This window comes from Seriola dumerili, unplaced genomic scaffold (assembly GCF_002260705.1).
Source record: "Seriola dumerili isolate Sdu_G_001 unplaced genomic scaffold, Sdu_1.0 BDQW01001299.1, whole genome shotgun sequence".
In the NCBI taxonomy this organism is placed as follows: Eukaryota; Metazoa; Chordata; class Actinopteri; order Carangiformes; family Carangidae; genus Seriola; species Seriola dumerili.
In genome coordinates this window covers 2,877,077-2,894,022 of record NW_019175554.1, presented here as the reverse complement: position 1 = coordinate 2,894,022, position 16,946 = coordinate 2,877,077, and the positions used below count along the sequence as shown (strand labels likewise).

General features: G+C 39.4%; 1 protein-coding gene across 1 annotated transcript; it reads left to right on the top strand.

Moving 5' to 3' along the window:
* Nucleotides 1-1,893: 1,893 nt before the first annotated feature.
* LOC111238428 (vesicular glutamate transporter 2.1) lies at nt 1,894-16,686 on the top strand. The gene is made up of 12 exons (XM_022767920.1): nt 1,894-2,478; nt 4,074-4,329; nt 5,265-5,383; nt 7,684-7,798; nt 9,187-9,274; nt 9,394-9,480; nt 9,936-10,078; nt 10,268-10,417; nt 11,348-11,480; nt 11,833-11,943; nt 13,605-13,732; nt 14,931-16,686. Exons 1-12 carry the CDS (start codon nt 2,405-2,407, stop codon nt 15,270-15,272), a joined length of 1,746 nt encoding a protein of 581 aa, XP_022623641.1. The 5' UTR covers nt 1,894-2,404; the 3' UTR covers nt 15,273-16,686.
* The last annotated feature ends 260 nt before the right edge of the window (nt 16,687-16,946 follow it).

Below are 16,946 nucleotides of genomic sequence, written 5' to 3'. Positions count from 1 at the left end.
AGGCACAGGTCAGTAGAAGGCTCCATAATTCTTCAGTGGAAGAAGGCCTTGGTAAGAGAGGTGACCAAGAGCCTGATGGTCACTCTGGGCTCTGGAGATCCTGTGTGGAGATGGGGGAAAAAACTTCTTTCAGATATGACGCTTAGAATTGAAGCCAAACAGTTCAATCTCGGTTTCATCAGATCAGAGAATCTTGTTTCTCCCAGTCTGAGAATACTTTAGAAGCTTTATTGCAAAGTTTCACTGAGGAGAGGCCTCTGCCATAAAGCCCAGATCGGTGGAGTGCTGCAGTGATGGTTGTCCCTATGGAAGTTTCTCCCATCTCCACACATGATCTCTGGAGCTCAGTCAGAGTGACCATCAGGTTTTTGGTCACCCCTCTTACCTGGGTGGCCAGTTTTAGGTAGAGTCCTGGTTGTTCCAAACTTTCAGGAGCTAAATTTCAAGTGTCATGGCAAAGGGTATATTACTTATAATACTACTTATACTTTAATACATATGTCAATATGATATTTCAGTTTCTCCTTTTTAATAAATTTGCAAACATTTCTAAAATTGTTTTTGCTTTGCCATTATAAGGTGTTGAGTTCAGATTGATGAGGAAAAGGGTTTTAGCATAAGGCTACAACATATGTAACAAATTGTGAAAAACTCAAGCAGTCTGAAGACTTTTCTGAATGCACTTGTAAGCGCAGAGAAACTTTACTGCTTCAGCAGATGGATGTGAAAACACTATAAGGCTTTGTAGTGTCCAACTGTGCACACACACCATTGTCCACAGCGAAGGTCAAACATCACAGTGAAGTAACAATATACAAAACTTATCTTATAGTTGAGGGGTAAAAAGAAAAACTAATATATAAAAACTTACATATAGCGTAAATAAAAAGAAAATAAATGATAACAGAGTAATTTAGTACCAATCAACTCAATAATTACACAAAAAAGAAGAAAAAAAACCCATGTAATTGTGTTTAAGGCTCGTATCTTAATGTTTCAGTAAACCTCAGTGTCATAAGTGACCACCAGGTGGCGGCCAATACCCACAAATAACGAGAAAGGCACTGATCGCTTTTCTCCCATCTCTTCTATCTTTTAATCACACATCTAAGATCTACCTTAAAATTAGAGGTATTATTATAATTATTATTATTAATAGCCTAGTAGTAGCAGTCGTGCTAGTAAAGTAATAGTAGGGTAGTAGGGTAGTAGGGTGGTAGTAGTAGCAGTAGTAGTAGTAGTAGTAGTAGTAGTAGTAGTAGTAGTAGTAGTAGTAGCAGGTTGTTATAACATGCATTTTTTATTATTTGGCTAAATTCGGTCTGCAGAGGAACAGGTATCACGTGAGGCTATATCAACATTTAAAAAAACGTTTACAAAATACAAAATTGTGTTCATGCGTCTGTGGGAGGATGTGGTTTGTCGGGGGGGGGGGTAAAAATCGGGGAGACGCTTAAATTATTGATGGATCTCTACATTGAGGAGAGGAGTCTGTTGGGGGGGGGGTCTACTCCTGCTCATTTGGTTTCCATAGCACCGCCCTCGTGAGAGCTGCAGCTTTCATATATGGGGTTACTGTGCTGTTTTTTTTGTTTTGTTTTTTTCAAAAACGTTTTTACGCATAAAATCGAAATAATAAAATTAAATAATGGAAGTAGAATTGTATTAGGCTATTATTTAAGTTTTTAAATAAGCGACGCATTGAACTGTAAAACATTTCCCTCCCTCTTTCTCCCACCTCCCGTAGTGTTTTATGAAATTACTAATAGAAACAGACTCATGTGTGTCCATTAGCATGTTATATTTTGACTCTGGCCTTCATTTGCGCTGAGCAGCTGGCCAGATGTGTGAAAGCGGAGCAGCTGTCGCTGACCTCGGTGCTGAACACGACGTCAGATGAACCTGCGCTCACCACAGGAGACACGATACAGCCTCACTCCCTCTTTGATTTATTGAAGCTACTTCAAACAACCACTTCTGCTTTCTAAACTTGAGAGCTTTTTTTCATCTTTCCATTCATTCTCTTTCCCTCTCTCTCTTTTTTGTCTCGGACACTGATCCATATCGGTCGACGACGCTGATTTTCAGTTTCACTCCTTTTCGTCGTGATGGCACTCGGCGCAGCTACTGTACTCCAGGCAGGGGATGAGTTGGTGGTGGATGAAGGCGCACAGCTCGTTTGATTCCTATTGTGTAGGCTACGCCGAGGTATTTTTGCTTCAGCGCTCTCATTGTGAAAATTAGAGTGGTTTGTTGGATCGTCGCCTCCCTGGGCTCAGATTTAGTTAGAAGTTCGTTCGTTGTTTTCCTTGTAGCCGCTGCAGTCGGCCATCCCGCGCCGTAACATGACGATTAAGCAGTAAAATAATATTGAAGAAAACAGGCCTACACACAGAAACTGGATATGGAGTCAGTGAGGACGAGAGCTGCGGCGGGGGTGAAGGAATTTGCGGGGAAGACCCTGGGTCATATGTACAGGTAAGGACAGGCTTTTTTTTTCATCTTGATTGGCGCGTGTGAATTACCTGATCTTTACAATTGCATTATTTGCATGGTGGATTTGAACTAGACACGAATCACGGTGATGTGTGGGTGTGAAGGCCACCTAAAACTGTTTTACAACTTACAGGGATCTCTGGTCACGCCTCTACAAGTGAGAAGAAAATTATGCAATCAAGTGTGTGTGTGTGTGTGTGTGTGTGTGTGTGTGTGTGTGTGTGTGTGTGTGTGTGTGTGTGTGTGTGTTGGCAGGGGTTTGGATGAACCTAGATGCCACTGTATGAAAACGTGCACGCAGTCAGTCCTTCCTGATGCAGGGGCCCGGACGTGAATCTCATTAGCAGACAGGTTATACAGCATTTACAGGCCGCGCGCGAATCTTTTTGGGGTTCATTCATAATTTATGAAACATTTCATATTATCCTTAAAGGCCAGTGACGCACGCATGTTAATAAACCTACACAGCCCGTGCCCCATATTAATTTCAAACCATCACTTTCTTCTTTTCACTCGAGATGATACTGATGATGACAGTTTTTGCATCTGCAGCTGAATGAATGAAATGTTAGACTTCCAGCTATATTTAGATTATTCCCTTGTGAATTTATCGACCATGTTCAATTCAAACATTTTGGGGCATTTCCTGTGTGTAATTTCTCCAAATCTGCAGGAAAGTTGGAGTAAAACTGTATCAGATTTATTTCGGATCAGGCAACATTTGATTGTCATGAGGTTTTAAGAAAAATGCATTTTTTGAGGCGTCAGGCCTTTGATTTCATTGCAAGTCCTGCATCGATTTACATTTTATTCGATCCTTTTCTGACCTTTTTGAATCAGCCTCGAAGTTTCTCAGTCGTTTGCAATTTAAATGATTGGGGTTTTTGTCATTTTGCTTCCTTCGTTTGGACAAACAACGTGTGGTGGATAAATGTGACTTTCCTGAGAAAAAAAAAAAAAAAAGGACTGAGGGATGCCCACAGACGTGTGTCTGGAGGCTGGAGCTGCTGCTTGGTCCCGTGAATGCTAATTAGTGTGAAAAGTGAGTGGGCTGCTGCAATGCGGTACAGTCAGGGACACGCTCGCCTCTTTTCAGCTCTACAGGCTTTGTTTGTTTCTTCGCTGTTTTTCTCTCAACGTGTTGTTTTCTTAAACGCAAATATATGAACTTATTTGGTTTGAAATCGTCGCCCATGTCTCTTTGAATCATCTAATTGAAGCTCCTAGATATGACGCTTCTCAGTGTGACAGACGAAAATGTTCAGTAAGAAAACAAAGTGTAGAGGCCTCTCCACCCTCCCTGCTATGGGCTGTTATTATGTTGATTCTGCAACAACTGCTTCCTGCACTTTCTTGACTGGAATGACAAACAAACCACAACAAACCACCCAAGATCCAAGTATCCAGTCCATAATAGAAGAGTCATACACAGTGGAAATAAATAAAGGGCCTTCTGAGAAATATATTCCACTAGAGGAGGAATTATGCATTTATTTTTCGAGCATCGTCATCTCATATGATGTTGTTTTATTTGGGGAATGAGTATAGACAGTGTTGTCCTCACCTGGCTGTTGCAGGGTGATAGAGAGGAAACAGAAAACCGGGGAGGTAATCGAGCTGACGGAGGATGGGCGGCCCCGAGAGGCCGCGGAGAAGAAACCCCCGCTGTGCGACTGCAAGTGCTTCGGTCTGCCCCGCCGCTACATCATCGCCATCATGAGCGGCCTGGGCTTCTGCATCTCCTTCGGTATCCGGTGTAATCTGGGCGTGGCCATAGTGGGCATGGTCAACAACAGCACCATCCACCAGAACGGCAAGATCATCATCAAAGAGGTGTGGCAACGGCAGCGAGAGCCCCTGACGTAAAAACAACGCAGGCTGCATGCCTCACGAGCCAAGACACCCCATTCTTATTTTATCAAGGAAAGGATAGGGAGCGAGGGGAGAATGAATTTCTCCACACGTGAGAAAGTCTACAGGATATGCGAAGGTCTACTGCCATATCAGGCCATGCAATTATTCCCAAAATCTTTACTGACCCCCCCAATAATTATGACTGAACGTATTTTTTTTTAAAAATTAAGTGGACATTTGTAAGATTTCTCTTCCTATTTAAACAGGCCTGCACATTTAAAAACATGCCCAAATCTTTAATGAACCATATATGATCACGTTTTATAATGTCAGCCTTATAGGCCCATCATGTAGGCCTAATTATAAATAGATTCAAAGTCAAATCCTTTATCCTGAGTTAAAAGCCTAAAACATGCAGAAACATGAACAGCTGACAATAATCTAAAATACATTTCCCTAAAAGCACATGCTTGCAGAAAGAGCAAATGTATGCCAGGTTAAAAAGGCATACTCACCTTTCAAATGACGTCTCAATAAGTGAATCCATAATATACCATATATATTTCTAAATATTAATTCTGCAATTATGTTTTTGCGTTTTTAGTGTTAACCAAATAATCATCTACACCCATTTTGAGCAGCTATTTACTTCTCACACAGCCTCTCCGTAGTTTTTCTGTGACATTACAGAACAGATGAATCACTGGTGATCAGATCTGTCATCCCATCGAAATAAACCGTTGCAGGCCTTTAATAAACAGGCCTGCCTTTAGACCAGCCTCTTCAGACAATAATGTTTTTTTCGTTTATCTCTCGATTGAAAGCCAAAAGAAATGCATAGTCATATATTCAACCCCAGTGTTACGTTCATTTTTTTTCTTATCCCTAGTGTTGTTTTCCATGTTATCTACCAGAAAGCCAAGTTTAACTGGGATCCAGAGACGGTGGGAATGATTCACGGATCTTTTTTCTGGGGCTACATCGTGACACAAATCCCGGGAGGATACATATCCTCCAGGCTGGCAGCAAACAGGTAGGCGGCACTCACCCTGAATTACCATAAACACAACACAGCCCCATCCATTTCCGCAGATGAAACCCCGTGATATTTTATGATTTTTGGCCTATTAAACGAAATTACTGAACAGTTGGCGCGACTCTCCACTCCTCTCACTTACATTGTGTTTTTTCTTTCTTTAAAAATAGATAGGAAACGAAACTGAACACATGGGGACTGGAATGAATTCAGTTAACAAAAAAAAAATCTGAGTAAAACAGCAAAGGCAAGATATAGATAAAAAAAAATTTATCTGAATTGTTTGGATGAGCAATTCACGGTTATAGGCTGAGCATCGCTACATACAGGCAGCAGACAGTCAGCTGCTCTGAAGTGATGCAGGGCTGCAGGCACGGCACCGGGCTGGCAGCCTCGCAGCTCCTGGTGTCAGGGCCTCCTGCCACCTGTTAATGAGCTCCCCGGGGGGAGCCGGGTTTAATCTGTCGCTCTCTCAGGGCAAGGACACCAGACCCTGTCTTGTCGCCAAAGGCTTTTATTCACATGAGCACTGCCAACGCATAAAGTCATTATAATTACGTTATAGCTTCCAGACAGTAGGCCATACAATAAGACAAAGGCGCATTTTAGGGATTGAATGTTGATATATAGACTGCTATAGCTACATTGCTCATGTAGGATTTTAGGCTACTGGTAACACAATGACACACACACACACACACACACACACACACACACACACACACACACACACAATATAACAATATATAACGTCAAAAATGCAGTAGAGGCCTAAATCTTGAACACGCTTTTACAAATGTAGGTTTATACAAAACAAATATTAGGCTTACCTAATAATAATTAGTGCATCCAGGGCAGCCAATTATGAATCTACCTGCTGTAGCCGCCTTTAATGTAGGCATCCCTTAAAAAAAAACATTTTACATTTTCTCAATCCCTGCCTCTGCACCTCGCCCCTGTTGATTGACACAAGGAGGCATTCGAATCAATTGGTCTCGTGCCCAACAGTAGTCTCAACCGGATTAGGGCTTGCCCCCCGCGTGCAGATGATAGGGGCGGGAGAGACGTGACAGAAATGAGAAATAGCTCGGTGTTTATGGATGGCTTGGTCCTCCCTGCGCCCGATGTCTCTGGCTCAGCTGCTTCTTTACGATAAAAAAATGTTCTTCTTTTAGGATACTTAATTGAAAAAAAGAAAGATTTTTAACAACTATAACCTACATGAATCATTTTTTCTCACAGATCATTAGCAAAGTCATTATAAATAAATAAAGTAGGCCTAATTGCAAAAAATGTGATAAGTAGTAAATCTTCTATTTTCCTCAAATTCAATGTCAAATCAAACTCAAATGTTGTTTTTCATGAAAAACATATTTCTTGAAGGGTAACCGACTTGAAAATGGTTGCTAGGCGACACATACAATCATTGTGACCGTTACAGGGGCGTTGCTTGCGCTCTTCTATGGTGCTGTGACGATTACTCTTTACAATACAGAGATTTTACATGTGACGCGTTTGTCTTTTTTTTTCAAAAAGAGATAAGGACAAAGAGGACACTTTGGCCTTTTATGTAAAAATATGGATCGACTATGTTTCACAGATATTTTCACTGGTGGTAGCAGTAACTGCCCAAATCAAGTATAACTTGCAAAAATCAGAGTGTAGAATACACAAGTAAGAGTCAAGCATTCATGCAGATTGGACCATTGCAGAATAACATATAGGCTATTATTATTTGATTTAAATTAGTGATGCAGTGTATAAATATCATTTTAATTCAAATGTTAAATGTAAGGCTAATCTCATAACTATTTTATATACTAGGCTACTTCTAGGTATCATAATCTATAATAATCCATCATAATTCATTTGTTGATTATGTTTTGTTTCAATAATGTGAATCTGTAAAGTAACTAGTAACTACAGCTGTAAAATAAATGTATTTGAGTAAAAAAATGTCCTCCTAAAATGTTATAAAATGAAACTACTCAAATTTAAGTACTGTATCTCAAAACTGTACCCAAGTAGGCTACAGTACATTAATAAACGTACCTAGTTACTTTCCACAACTAGATATTTTCAGTGAAGAGTGCAATCACAAATCCTCAAGGCCAACAATACTTTAATATTTTCCTAAAATACAAAAGGTAGGCTATATTTCATCTCATGTGATATTTCAGTGCAGTGTTCTTTGCTACCATACCACCAAACCTAAAATACATAAATAAATGCAGTTGAAATGACTATAAGGGGAGGTGCTAAATGCTATGTTTAAAATGCTTTTTTATCATTTTCAGGGTATTTGGTGCAGCCATTGTCCTAACCTCGACTCTCAACATGTTCATTCCCTCGGCTGCGCGAGTCCATTATGGGTGTGTCATTTTTGTCAGGATATTACAAGGGCTGGTAGAGGTAAGAGACTGTTAATATCCAAAGGTGTGGTATTTTTGTACCTTTCTTCCCTTTAATAAAAACTATAGTGTGTGAAGTAAATACAAAACAGCATTTATTCTCACCATTAACAGAACACAAAGGTTACACGTGTCTGATGTGGGGATAACATCAGGGGATGTGGGAATAACTGGGGATTTGTAGTGATACACTAGACAAAAGGGGCTTACGGCAAATTTTACTCCAGAGCCAAAGGTACTGTAGTGCCGTGCACTGGATATTCAGCCAGTAGAAATATGAGATGAGCTGTACTGATCCAGTCCACTATAGCTGAGTGTTTGTGGGATAGTCCAGTTAATTTTTTACTGTCACACATTATATCCTGGATACACGGCAGCAAAGTGCTTGTATACAGATTGATGAAAAGAAACATGCTGATGTGCAAAAGCACATCAATCCTCTGGCTGTGTAGTGGAACAAGACACCCTGCTGTATAATAAATCTTGGCATGTTCAATGAAATTTGTCTATCATAGTGAAAAATACATAAACATGATACTACTGTTTTTCGATATGCAAATATTATGATATAATATAATATATAAGAGATATCATAAGAGATAATGACATTTTAAGATAAAGAATTATTTAGAAGATCCCCTTTTAGGACAGGGGGAGGTCTGGCTGAGGCTTTTCAATCTTATTTCAATGTTTTCGGGCAATTAGTGTGAAACGCTTAATCATAATGGGAAATAAGTCTTCCATCAGTAGCAGCCTAGCATCCTATAACATGCTGCAGCTCGTTTTAATTGGAAGAAAAAACAATAGTTCTTATACATCTTGTGGAGACTGAATAAAAGCAATCTAATATTATAATCTAATATTTCGTCCAATAAAGACTGGTGGCACTGCACTGCTCTCCTCAATAGCCCATGCATATTGTATTTCACACCAGCATAGTTTGTTCAAATTAGTGACTGATGAACATTTAATAGCTGCAGGGCAGCTTTGCTCCATGAACAGCTCACGAGGTCCTATTTGCTCAGTTTGTTCATGTTAATTACAAGGGTGTAAATGTTAATTTTTATTACTTATTATATGTATTTTGAGAACATTATTTACTTGGGGCAATACTGTGTTGGGTGCAAATTATTGCACAAACCTATACATTTATATTAACATATTGGTAAGTTGAATTCAAATCATCCCATTGGCTCCTCGGAAGACATATGACATGAGCATTGTCCACTCTCACTGAATGCACATTTCCAAAGCAACCCGTTCGTATCCAGAAGACTGAGCGCTCAGAATAATTGGCCAAAGAACATGGTTTTCCAGTCTCTTGCAAACCATTTTTGCATGTTTCTTCACTCTGAATTGATACAGTCTGTTGCTCTGTGATGTGTTTAGGGAGTGACCTACCCGGCCTGTCATGGCATCTGGAGTAAGTGGGCTCCTCCGCTGGAGCGGAGTCGTCTGGCCACCATATCATTCTGTGGTAAATACTCCCTGTTGGCCTTTATAGATTGGGTTCAGAATTGATGTTTTGCATGTTACTATGTTGGTTAAGAAGTTTGAGCTTCCAAGCTTTGACTCCTTCATCTCACTGTCTGTCAGGCTCCTACGCTGGTGCTGTGATAGCAATGCCTCTTGCCGGGATCCTGGTTCAGTATTCAGGCTGGTCCTCAGTGTTCTATGTCTATGGTAAGATTGATCGGTGAGGGCACGCATGTGATACATGTGTGTATTATTGCGCAGGGGAATAGGAGATGAGGTGTAATACGATATATACAGTATTTATACATCAACACATATGTTGAAAAGAATTTATCTGAAGTGTTTTTAAGCTCGGTTTAAACTTTAAGAGTTTGACAGTGAGAGAGTCCAGTGAAAGTCAAATGGATTTATCCAGGCAGACTGTGTATTGATCCCCCCCCCCCCAATGTTTTGGTGTGTCAATAAATAATCCCAGATCTTTCTCTCTGGACTGAATACAGTTAGCTTTCCTGTCTGGGTTTTATTCTCTCGGGCATTTTGGAAAGATCAGGCTATCAAACACTGTGTGTATGTGTGTGCTTACCAATGAGGTCAAAATTAGCTGCAGTACTTCATCTATAATTATCTTAAATTCTGACATGTAATCTGTCTGTGATTTGCAGGATGTTTTGGCATCTTCTGGTATATGTTCTGGATCCTTGTGTCTTATGAGAGCCCTGCTGAACATCCGACTATTACTGATGAGGAACGCTGCTACATTGAGGAGAGCATTGGAGAGAGTGCCCAGCTAGCGGGTCCTTCTGAGGTGAGGACACAGCCTCCTGATAACTAGACTTAAACAATAAATATATATGTTTTTCAATCCTTTGGTACAAGAGGTACCAACACAATACAAAGTTACACTACCATCAGCCATTTCCACCATCTCCTGTCTTTCATCTGAGAGACACAAAAGGCAATGTAAAATCTAATCCTTTGTGATGATCTGTTCCAGAAATTCAAGACCCCCTGGAGGAAGTTCTTCACCTCTATGCCTGTCTATGCAATCATTGTGGCCAACTTCTGCAGGAGCTGGACCTTCTACCTGCTGCTAATCAGCCAACCTGCTTATTTTGAGGAAGTGTTTGGCTTTGAGATAAGCAAGGTGAACTTACAATACAAGTCAGTAGACAAGTGACAGATGTGGAGCATGAATTGTGCAATCAATAAAATTCAAATGATATGGAAAAAAATGCCACAGTAGCGTTCGCATGCTGAGCATGCAACACTTCAAAATCAATGTCAGTGTGACTGTGTTTCCTAAAACAGCCTAGGAAGATCAGCAGTGAATAAAGTAACACCAGGTATACATTACCTCTGCTAGCTATAATACAACACATTAAATGTCACAATTTCTGTTTAGTATTGTACACAGTCCCTTAAAGCCTCTTGAAGCTTGGTTTCATACCAAAATGAACCACTACATGGTGCCCTCAGCTCTCACAGTAGAACAAAAAATGTTGTGTCCATGAGACATACACTACTTTCTGCTAAAAATCTCACAATTCAACTCATCACATTTCATAGCTGCAAAATGAACGGTTGGCCGACACTGTACTTGTCAGTGATGACACAAAGTGATGATGATTCACTAGCGTCTGAAATGTGCATTTACTGCTCACTACAGAATAAATTATTTTGTAAATTAGTTTTTTGGGGAGTAGTGAATGAGGGAATTATTTTATTGTCCCTGATTCAAATGTCACTAAATCTTGAGTGGTGAATGAAAAACCTTTTTCCATCTGAGTCCTGACCACTTCAAACCAGTGAGAGCAGCACAGAGAAAAATACAAATACAGCACTCTCTCATTTGAAAGAACCAAAACTGTCCTAACTTTTGCAGATTATTTTATGTCCATGTAGGAAGAAGCTGATTAAAAAATGATTGTTAGGACCTTTATAATAAATATAAAAATAGATGAAATAGTTTTAAACTGGCAACATCTGTAGTTTGAAAATAATTTTCTACTGTGTTGCCTTAAAAAAGTTTGTTGTGCTGCAGCTTATTCAGTTGATTTTCTGTATGTGGTTGCAGGTCGGCATACTGTCTGCCCTCCCCCATTTGGTGATGACCATCATTGTGCCCATCGGCGGCCAACTGGCCGACTACCTGCGCACCAGGAACATCGTGACAACTACCACTGTCAGGAAAATGATGAACTGTGGAGGTGAGAAGTCGGAGCTGAGAATCATTTTCCACACCTTCTCTCTGCACTGTTACAGGGTGTTATTCTCATGGTGTTGGATCCATTCTGTTCTTTTTTCAGTCACTCTTCACTGCCAGATGGGTTTAAGAGATGCTCCTGTTTGTATTTTTGCAAAAATCCATCTGTTCAATTCTTGTACACAAGTTGAGTTGATGATTGTGACTGCGCATTGATTTTGTATCCGTCACTGACGTAATTGAGTGCAGACCATGTATCATGCTTAATTCAATTGGCACCGCCATGACCAACAGCCCGTGGGTTTGTGTGTTTTTGTGCGTTTGTGTGTGTGTGACCTGCTGTCTCTCTCTGTTAGGATTTGGCATGGAGGCCACATTGCTGCTGGTGGTAGGATATTCCCACAGCAAAGGGGTGGCCATCTCCTTCCTGGTGCTGGCAGTGGGCTTCAGTGGATTTGCTATATCAGGTTAGTACAAGTAAAACACACATTATCAGCTCATTCAGAACGTAAGTTAAGTACAATTTAGGATATAATGTACTGTAGCTGAAATGATGGGATCACTGTTAGTGGGCAGCTATACTGGATTTAATGTAGTGTGCCTCTGTATAGTTTTCACAACAGAGGGGCAAGAGGATTTGCGATTAAAGAGAAGGTTAATAAGCCACATTTGATTTGAATGGGATATATACATATGAATATGTAGAATACCTTTCACAACAACAGTTTACTGAACTGTTTCTTGGTGTGATTTTCACTTTGTAAATAAAGTGAACAATGAAATTCAGAAGTGTAGTTAAAGAAACGCTCTCATTTCCTTTCTTACTGAGGTGAAAAGATTTATATCACTCTTATATGAACATGAGGCTACAGCCAGGAGATGGTTAGCATAGCTTCACTGTAATGACTGGGAACGGGGAAAGAGCCAGCCTGTAGCTGTCCAGAGGTTTGAAAAAAATATATATAACAAAACAAAACAAAACCAAACAAAACCAAACAAAAAAAACAGCAATTGTAAAGCTTTGTATTGTAACTTCTTTAAGTCACAGAAAGTTGTTGTGGTATTATGGGGGTGTCGTGTGCTGGAATATTTCTTGGCCGGAGGCACTGACTTCCAAGAAGACCTCTCTTACATTTGGACAGAGCCAAGCTAGCAGTTTCCCTCCGCTCCCTGTCTTTATGCTAAGCTAAGATAAGCTAACCATCTCCTGGCTCCATCATATTAACTGTAGAGACATCAGAGTGGTATCGATCTTTTCATCTTACTCTTGACAAGAAAGAGAACATATTTCCCAAAATGTCAAACTACTCCTATAATTTAGCAGTTGATAACAGACTGTTGCTGTGTCATTGCAGTTGTTTATCATTTAGTAATTTATTTATTATTTATTTGACCACTGGCTCAGCTGTGAGTATTATTATATTATGATATTATAACAAACGTTTAAATGTATTTGAAATTACGTAGTTTTGTCAATGTCGCGAGCACCGGTGTGTTTGCTGTTATTTGATAATATGATGTTGCAGATGCATGTATTACTCTAGAGTGCTATTTTTCCAAATTTTTCACATCATTCAAATAACACCAGCACAGAGCTTAATCAAACTTAGCTGTGTCGCTAAACACTTCTTTATAACATCATTTTTCAGATATCAATCATGCCACATTTTCACTTGCTGGCAAAATCAACCTTTCAGCTTCCTGCTGCCGTTTATTCAACAGATCTTTTATGTTTATGCTTGGCTACAGAGGATGCAGAGGTCTGTGACTGAGAGCAAAATCAGTTTCTTGCCCGTTGTTCTTGAGCCTTCTCCTGGAGTGTTTAATAATTCAGTGCTAGCTGTCCTGGGGGATTTGCCGGGCAGCCGGCAGCTCGGCGAGGACACTTACTCATTCAGCCAGTCAGAGTGGGGGAGGAGGAAGATGTGTGGCAAGTTACTGCCTATTACTCCAACACGATGGTCACCACTTGCGCTGCTTTTATCCACAACTATGTCCTCAATCTGTTGCTCTTATTACTTACTTACACGGTCACAGTGTTTCCTTCTTTTGTCATAATTCACATGGTTAATTTTATCAACAATATTTTAATGTAACCCTTTTTTTTTTTTCTTTTTAAATCCACTAGGTTTTAACGTCAATCACTTGGACATTGCGCCACGTTATGCCAGTATCCTAATGGGCATCTCTAATGGTGTGGGTACCCTGTCTGGGATGGTGTGCCCACTGATTGTTGGTGCTATGACAAAGAATAAGGTAAGGTCTTTTCCCCTTCAGGCTCCAAACATTACAAACATAATAAAGATCCTCTCATTTCATATGTGAGCAATAAGTCTTAAAGGAGATCTAAATAAATTGGCAACACTTTATTTGAATTATTTGTAAGCAATATATACAGTATACATTGTTTAATACACAGTTTGTAAACTATAATGTAGTTGTAAGCAGATCCAAGTGTTCATTAATGTACTTGACAACAACTATAAGTCCTCCTGTGAAGCATCCAAGTCTTCATAATTGCTCACAAATTCTGTTCTTTAAAAATGACCATATAGCTACATACAACTACATTACAGTGTGTTATAAATCATTTATTAAATGTTTATGTTATGAATGTGAAATACGTTAGATGTTCCCACGAAGGCTCATCAATAAGTGCATTTATTGTTTTCAGCAGCACTTTTATCTGTCTGGTCAATGCGTACTCCCTCTATGTTGAACTATACTAGATTGTATAGACATTTTAACAGTTCATAATAGGTAACACGGGCTTGTTGATTTTGGGACCCGATGCACTAACAAAACATGGAGAACATTATAAATTTCAGTGACTGTAAAGCTTTATTCATTTTTTGTTAAAAATGTACTACTTAAGTTAAGCTTGACTTAGGGTATCATAATATTACATTAGTGCCTAGTGTAGTTGTTGCAGATGGTAAAAATATGTAATTATATAGGCTACATGTATTATTCATTTAGCCTATGAATTATAGATTAATTTAGTCCTTTAACATATAGTTTCTGCTTTTGTTTAGCCTCAAGAAGCTTGAATGTTGTTAATATATCATCTTATTCCAAACTGTGTGATGGTACTATATGTACTCTGTATCAGCTTTTATAAAACAGCTGGGAACTGTAGTTTTTAAAGCAATTTACTCAAACAGGAGGAAAATGTGCATTTGTTGGGGACTATTTTCAGCTGCGTATTAACACACATTTAGTGCACTGGTGAGTATTTGCAGCCACAGGACAGTATGTGTTCATGATAATGAAGGAACATGTCGCCCAGTCCAATGGTGTGGCTGCTTTTAACCAGTTTTGCACAATAATGTCTACAGCACACAAGGAATCCTTGTTAGCAGGATCAATTCATTATTGTTTTAAGTTATTTTCATGGGATTTGTTGATGATAAGAAAAATGAATAGTTTTTCTATGTTTTCATGTCCTTTTCAGACTCGAGAGGAGTGGCAGTATGTGTTCCTGATTGCCTCCCTGGTGCATTATGGGGGCGTGATCTTCTATGGGCTCTTTGCTTCGGGGGAAAAACAGCCGTGGGCCGACCCAGAGCTGACCAGTGAGGAGAAGTGTGGCTTCATCGATGAGGACGAGCTGGCAGAAGAGACAGGCGACATTACTCAGAGTTATGGTGCTTTTGGAGGTCCAGCTAAGACGTACGGCGCGACCACCCAGGTAAATGGAGGCTGGGCTGCCGGCTGGGAGAAGACAGAGGAGTACGTCCAAGAAGAAGCACAGGGAGGAGGCTACGGATACAGGCAGGATGAGGGATACTCCTAGACCAAACACGCATTCACTGACATGAGTAGACTTCATTTCCTGAGTGTGCTTCAGTTTAGTCATGAAAAATATCAACAAATGAGAAACAAGAAAACTACAATCCATTGTTGTATTGTTTGCACAAATTCTAAAAAGAAAATCTAAAAAATGATCAACCTACTGTAAAAATTACTCAAATATATAGAAAATTTAAAAATATTTGATTAATAGAGGTGTAACACATATCAAATTGGCAGTATGTAAATGTATTATTATGCATATTGATAATAGATATATTTATTTGGAGTGCAATCGTGTGTAGACGTGAACATTTTCATCCCCATCAGCCAAGGCTTCCTGTCCACACTGAAGCCTGTAGGGTTACATAGAAGCTGTCCATCAGAGCCAGCCCCTTATTTATAAAAATTAACTGTTACAGTCCGACGTCCTACAAGCCAGCCATTACAGTGTATGAATATGTCACTGCACAGCATTGTAAACAGAAACTAGACACTCTGTTGATATAGATTGTACTGTATCTCTCCTGAATGCACTCAGAGTAGTGTGACCTCTTAATGCACAATATGATGATTTTTGTTTTCTTATCCACGGCTTCTTGTGTGTGTAACTTTACGTCCTTGACATGTAAGTGACCTGCTGTAGAGATTTGATTTGAGAGTGGCGTAACGACTTGTGATGACTGTTTGGTTACACTTTGCTATATGTGATCCATTTTGTACCTCTGCCATTAAGAGTTTCAGTTTAGCATTTAGCGATCCGCCACATCTCAGCAGTGTAGTGCAGGAGTAAAGCCATTCTCATTATCATACTCCATGTTACTGTTAAGCCACAAAAAGTCTAGTTGTACCAATGCATTGTTGAAAGACTTGTCTTAAATAAAACATATGAAAGAGATACATGAAGGAAAAAAATAACATAAGAATAAATAAATAAATGCAGAAAGACAATTAAATACATAAATACATTTTGGTAAAGAAAAATACTATTTCTGTACATTAATCTAGTCTTTCTCCCCCCTCTTCCTCCTCTCTCCCCCATTTCTCTCCTCTTTACTCGCCCAGGCGGGACATGTTAAGTCTGACAGAATCGGACTCAGGGTGGGCGCAATCAGGGTGTTGGGGGTTAAAAGAGAGATACTCCTGTCCACTGTCACCAAGTGGTTTGCTCGTGGAGGGAGCTGTTGGGTTTCTCTCTATAATATTGTAAGTTTACTCTGTAAAGTGCCTTGAGATAATGTATTATAAGATTTGGCAAAGAATCTGTGTACCAGTCAAGTCAAGGCACCCAATCGATTACACCACTATAACCAGTCTGGTGTTAGACTGAGGTAGGACCGCCTACCTAATTAACATACAGACCCATAAATAAATAAATGTAGAGAAATCTAGAAATCCACCAATAAATAAATGAGTAAATACATAAATGATTATATAAATGCAGAAATACAGAAATGAATAAATAAATGTAATTTTCATTATCAAAATGTATTTATTTATTCATTCATACTTATGTAATTTTTTGTCCTTCATAGAGATAACTATAGGTGCAAAGAGTAAAGATGTGTAAGAGTTTAAAGATAAAAATTCAATATTGTTCGAGAAGAGATTCATGGTCATACACGACCTTAAGAAGAGTTTGTGCAATAAAGACTGAGAAATTACGGACCAGCCGAAG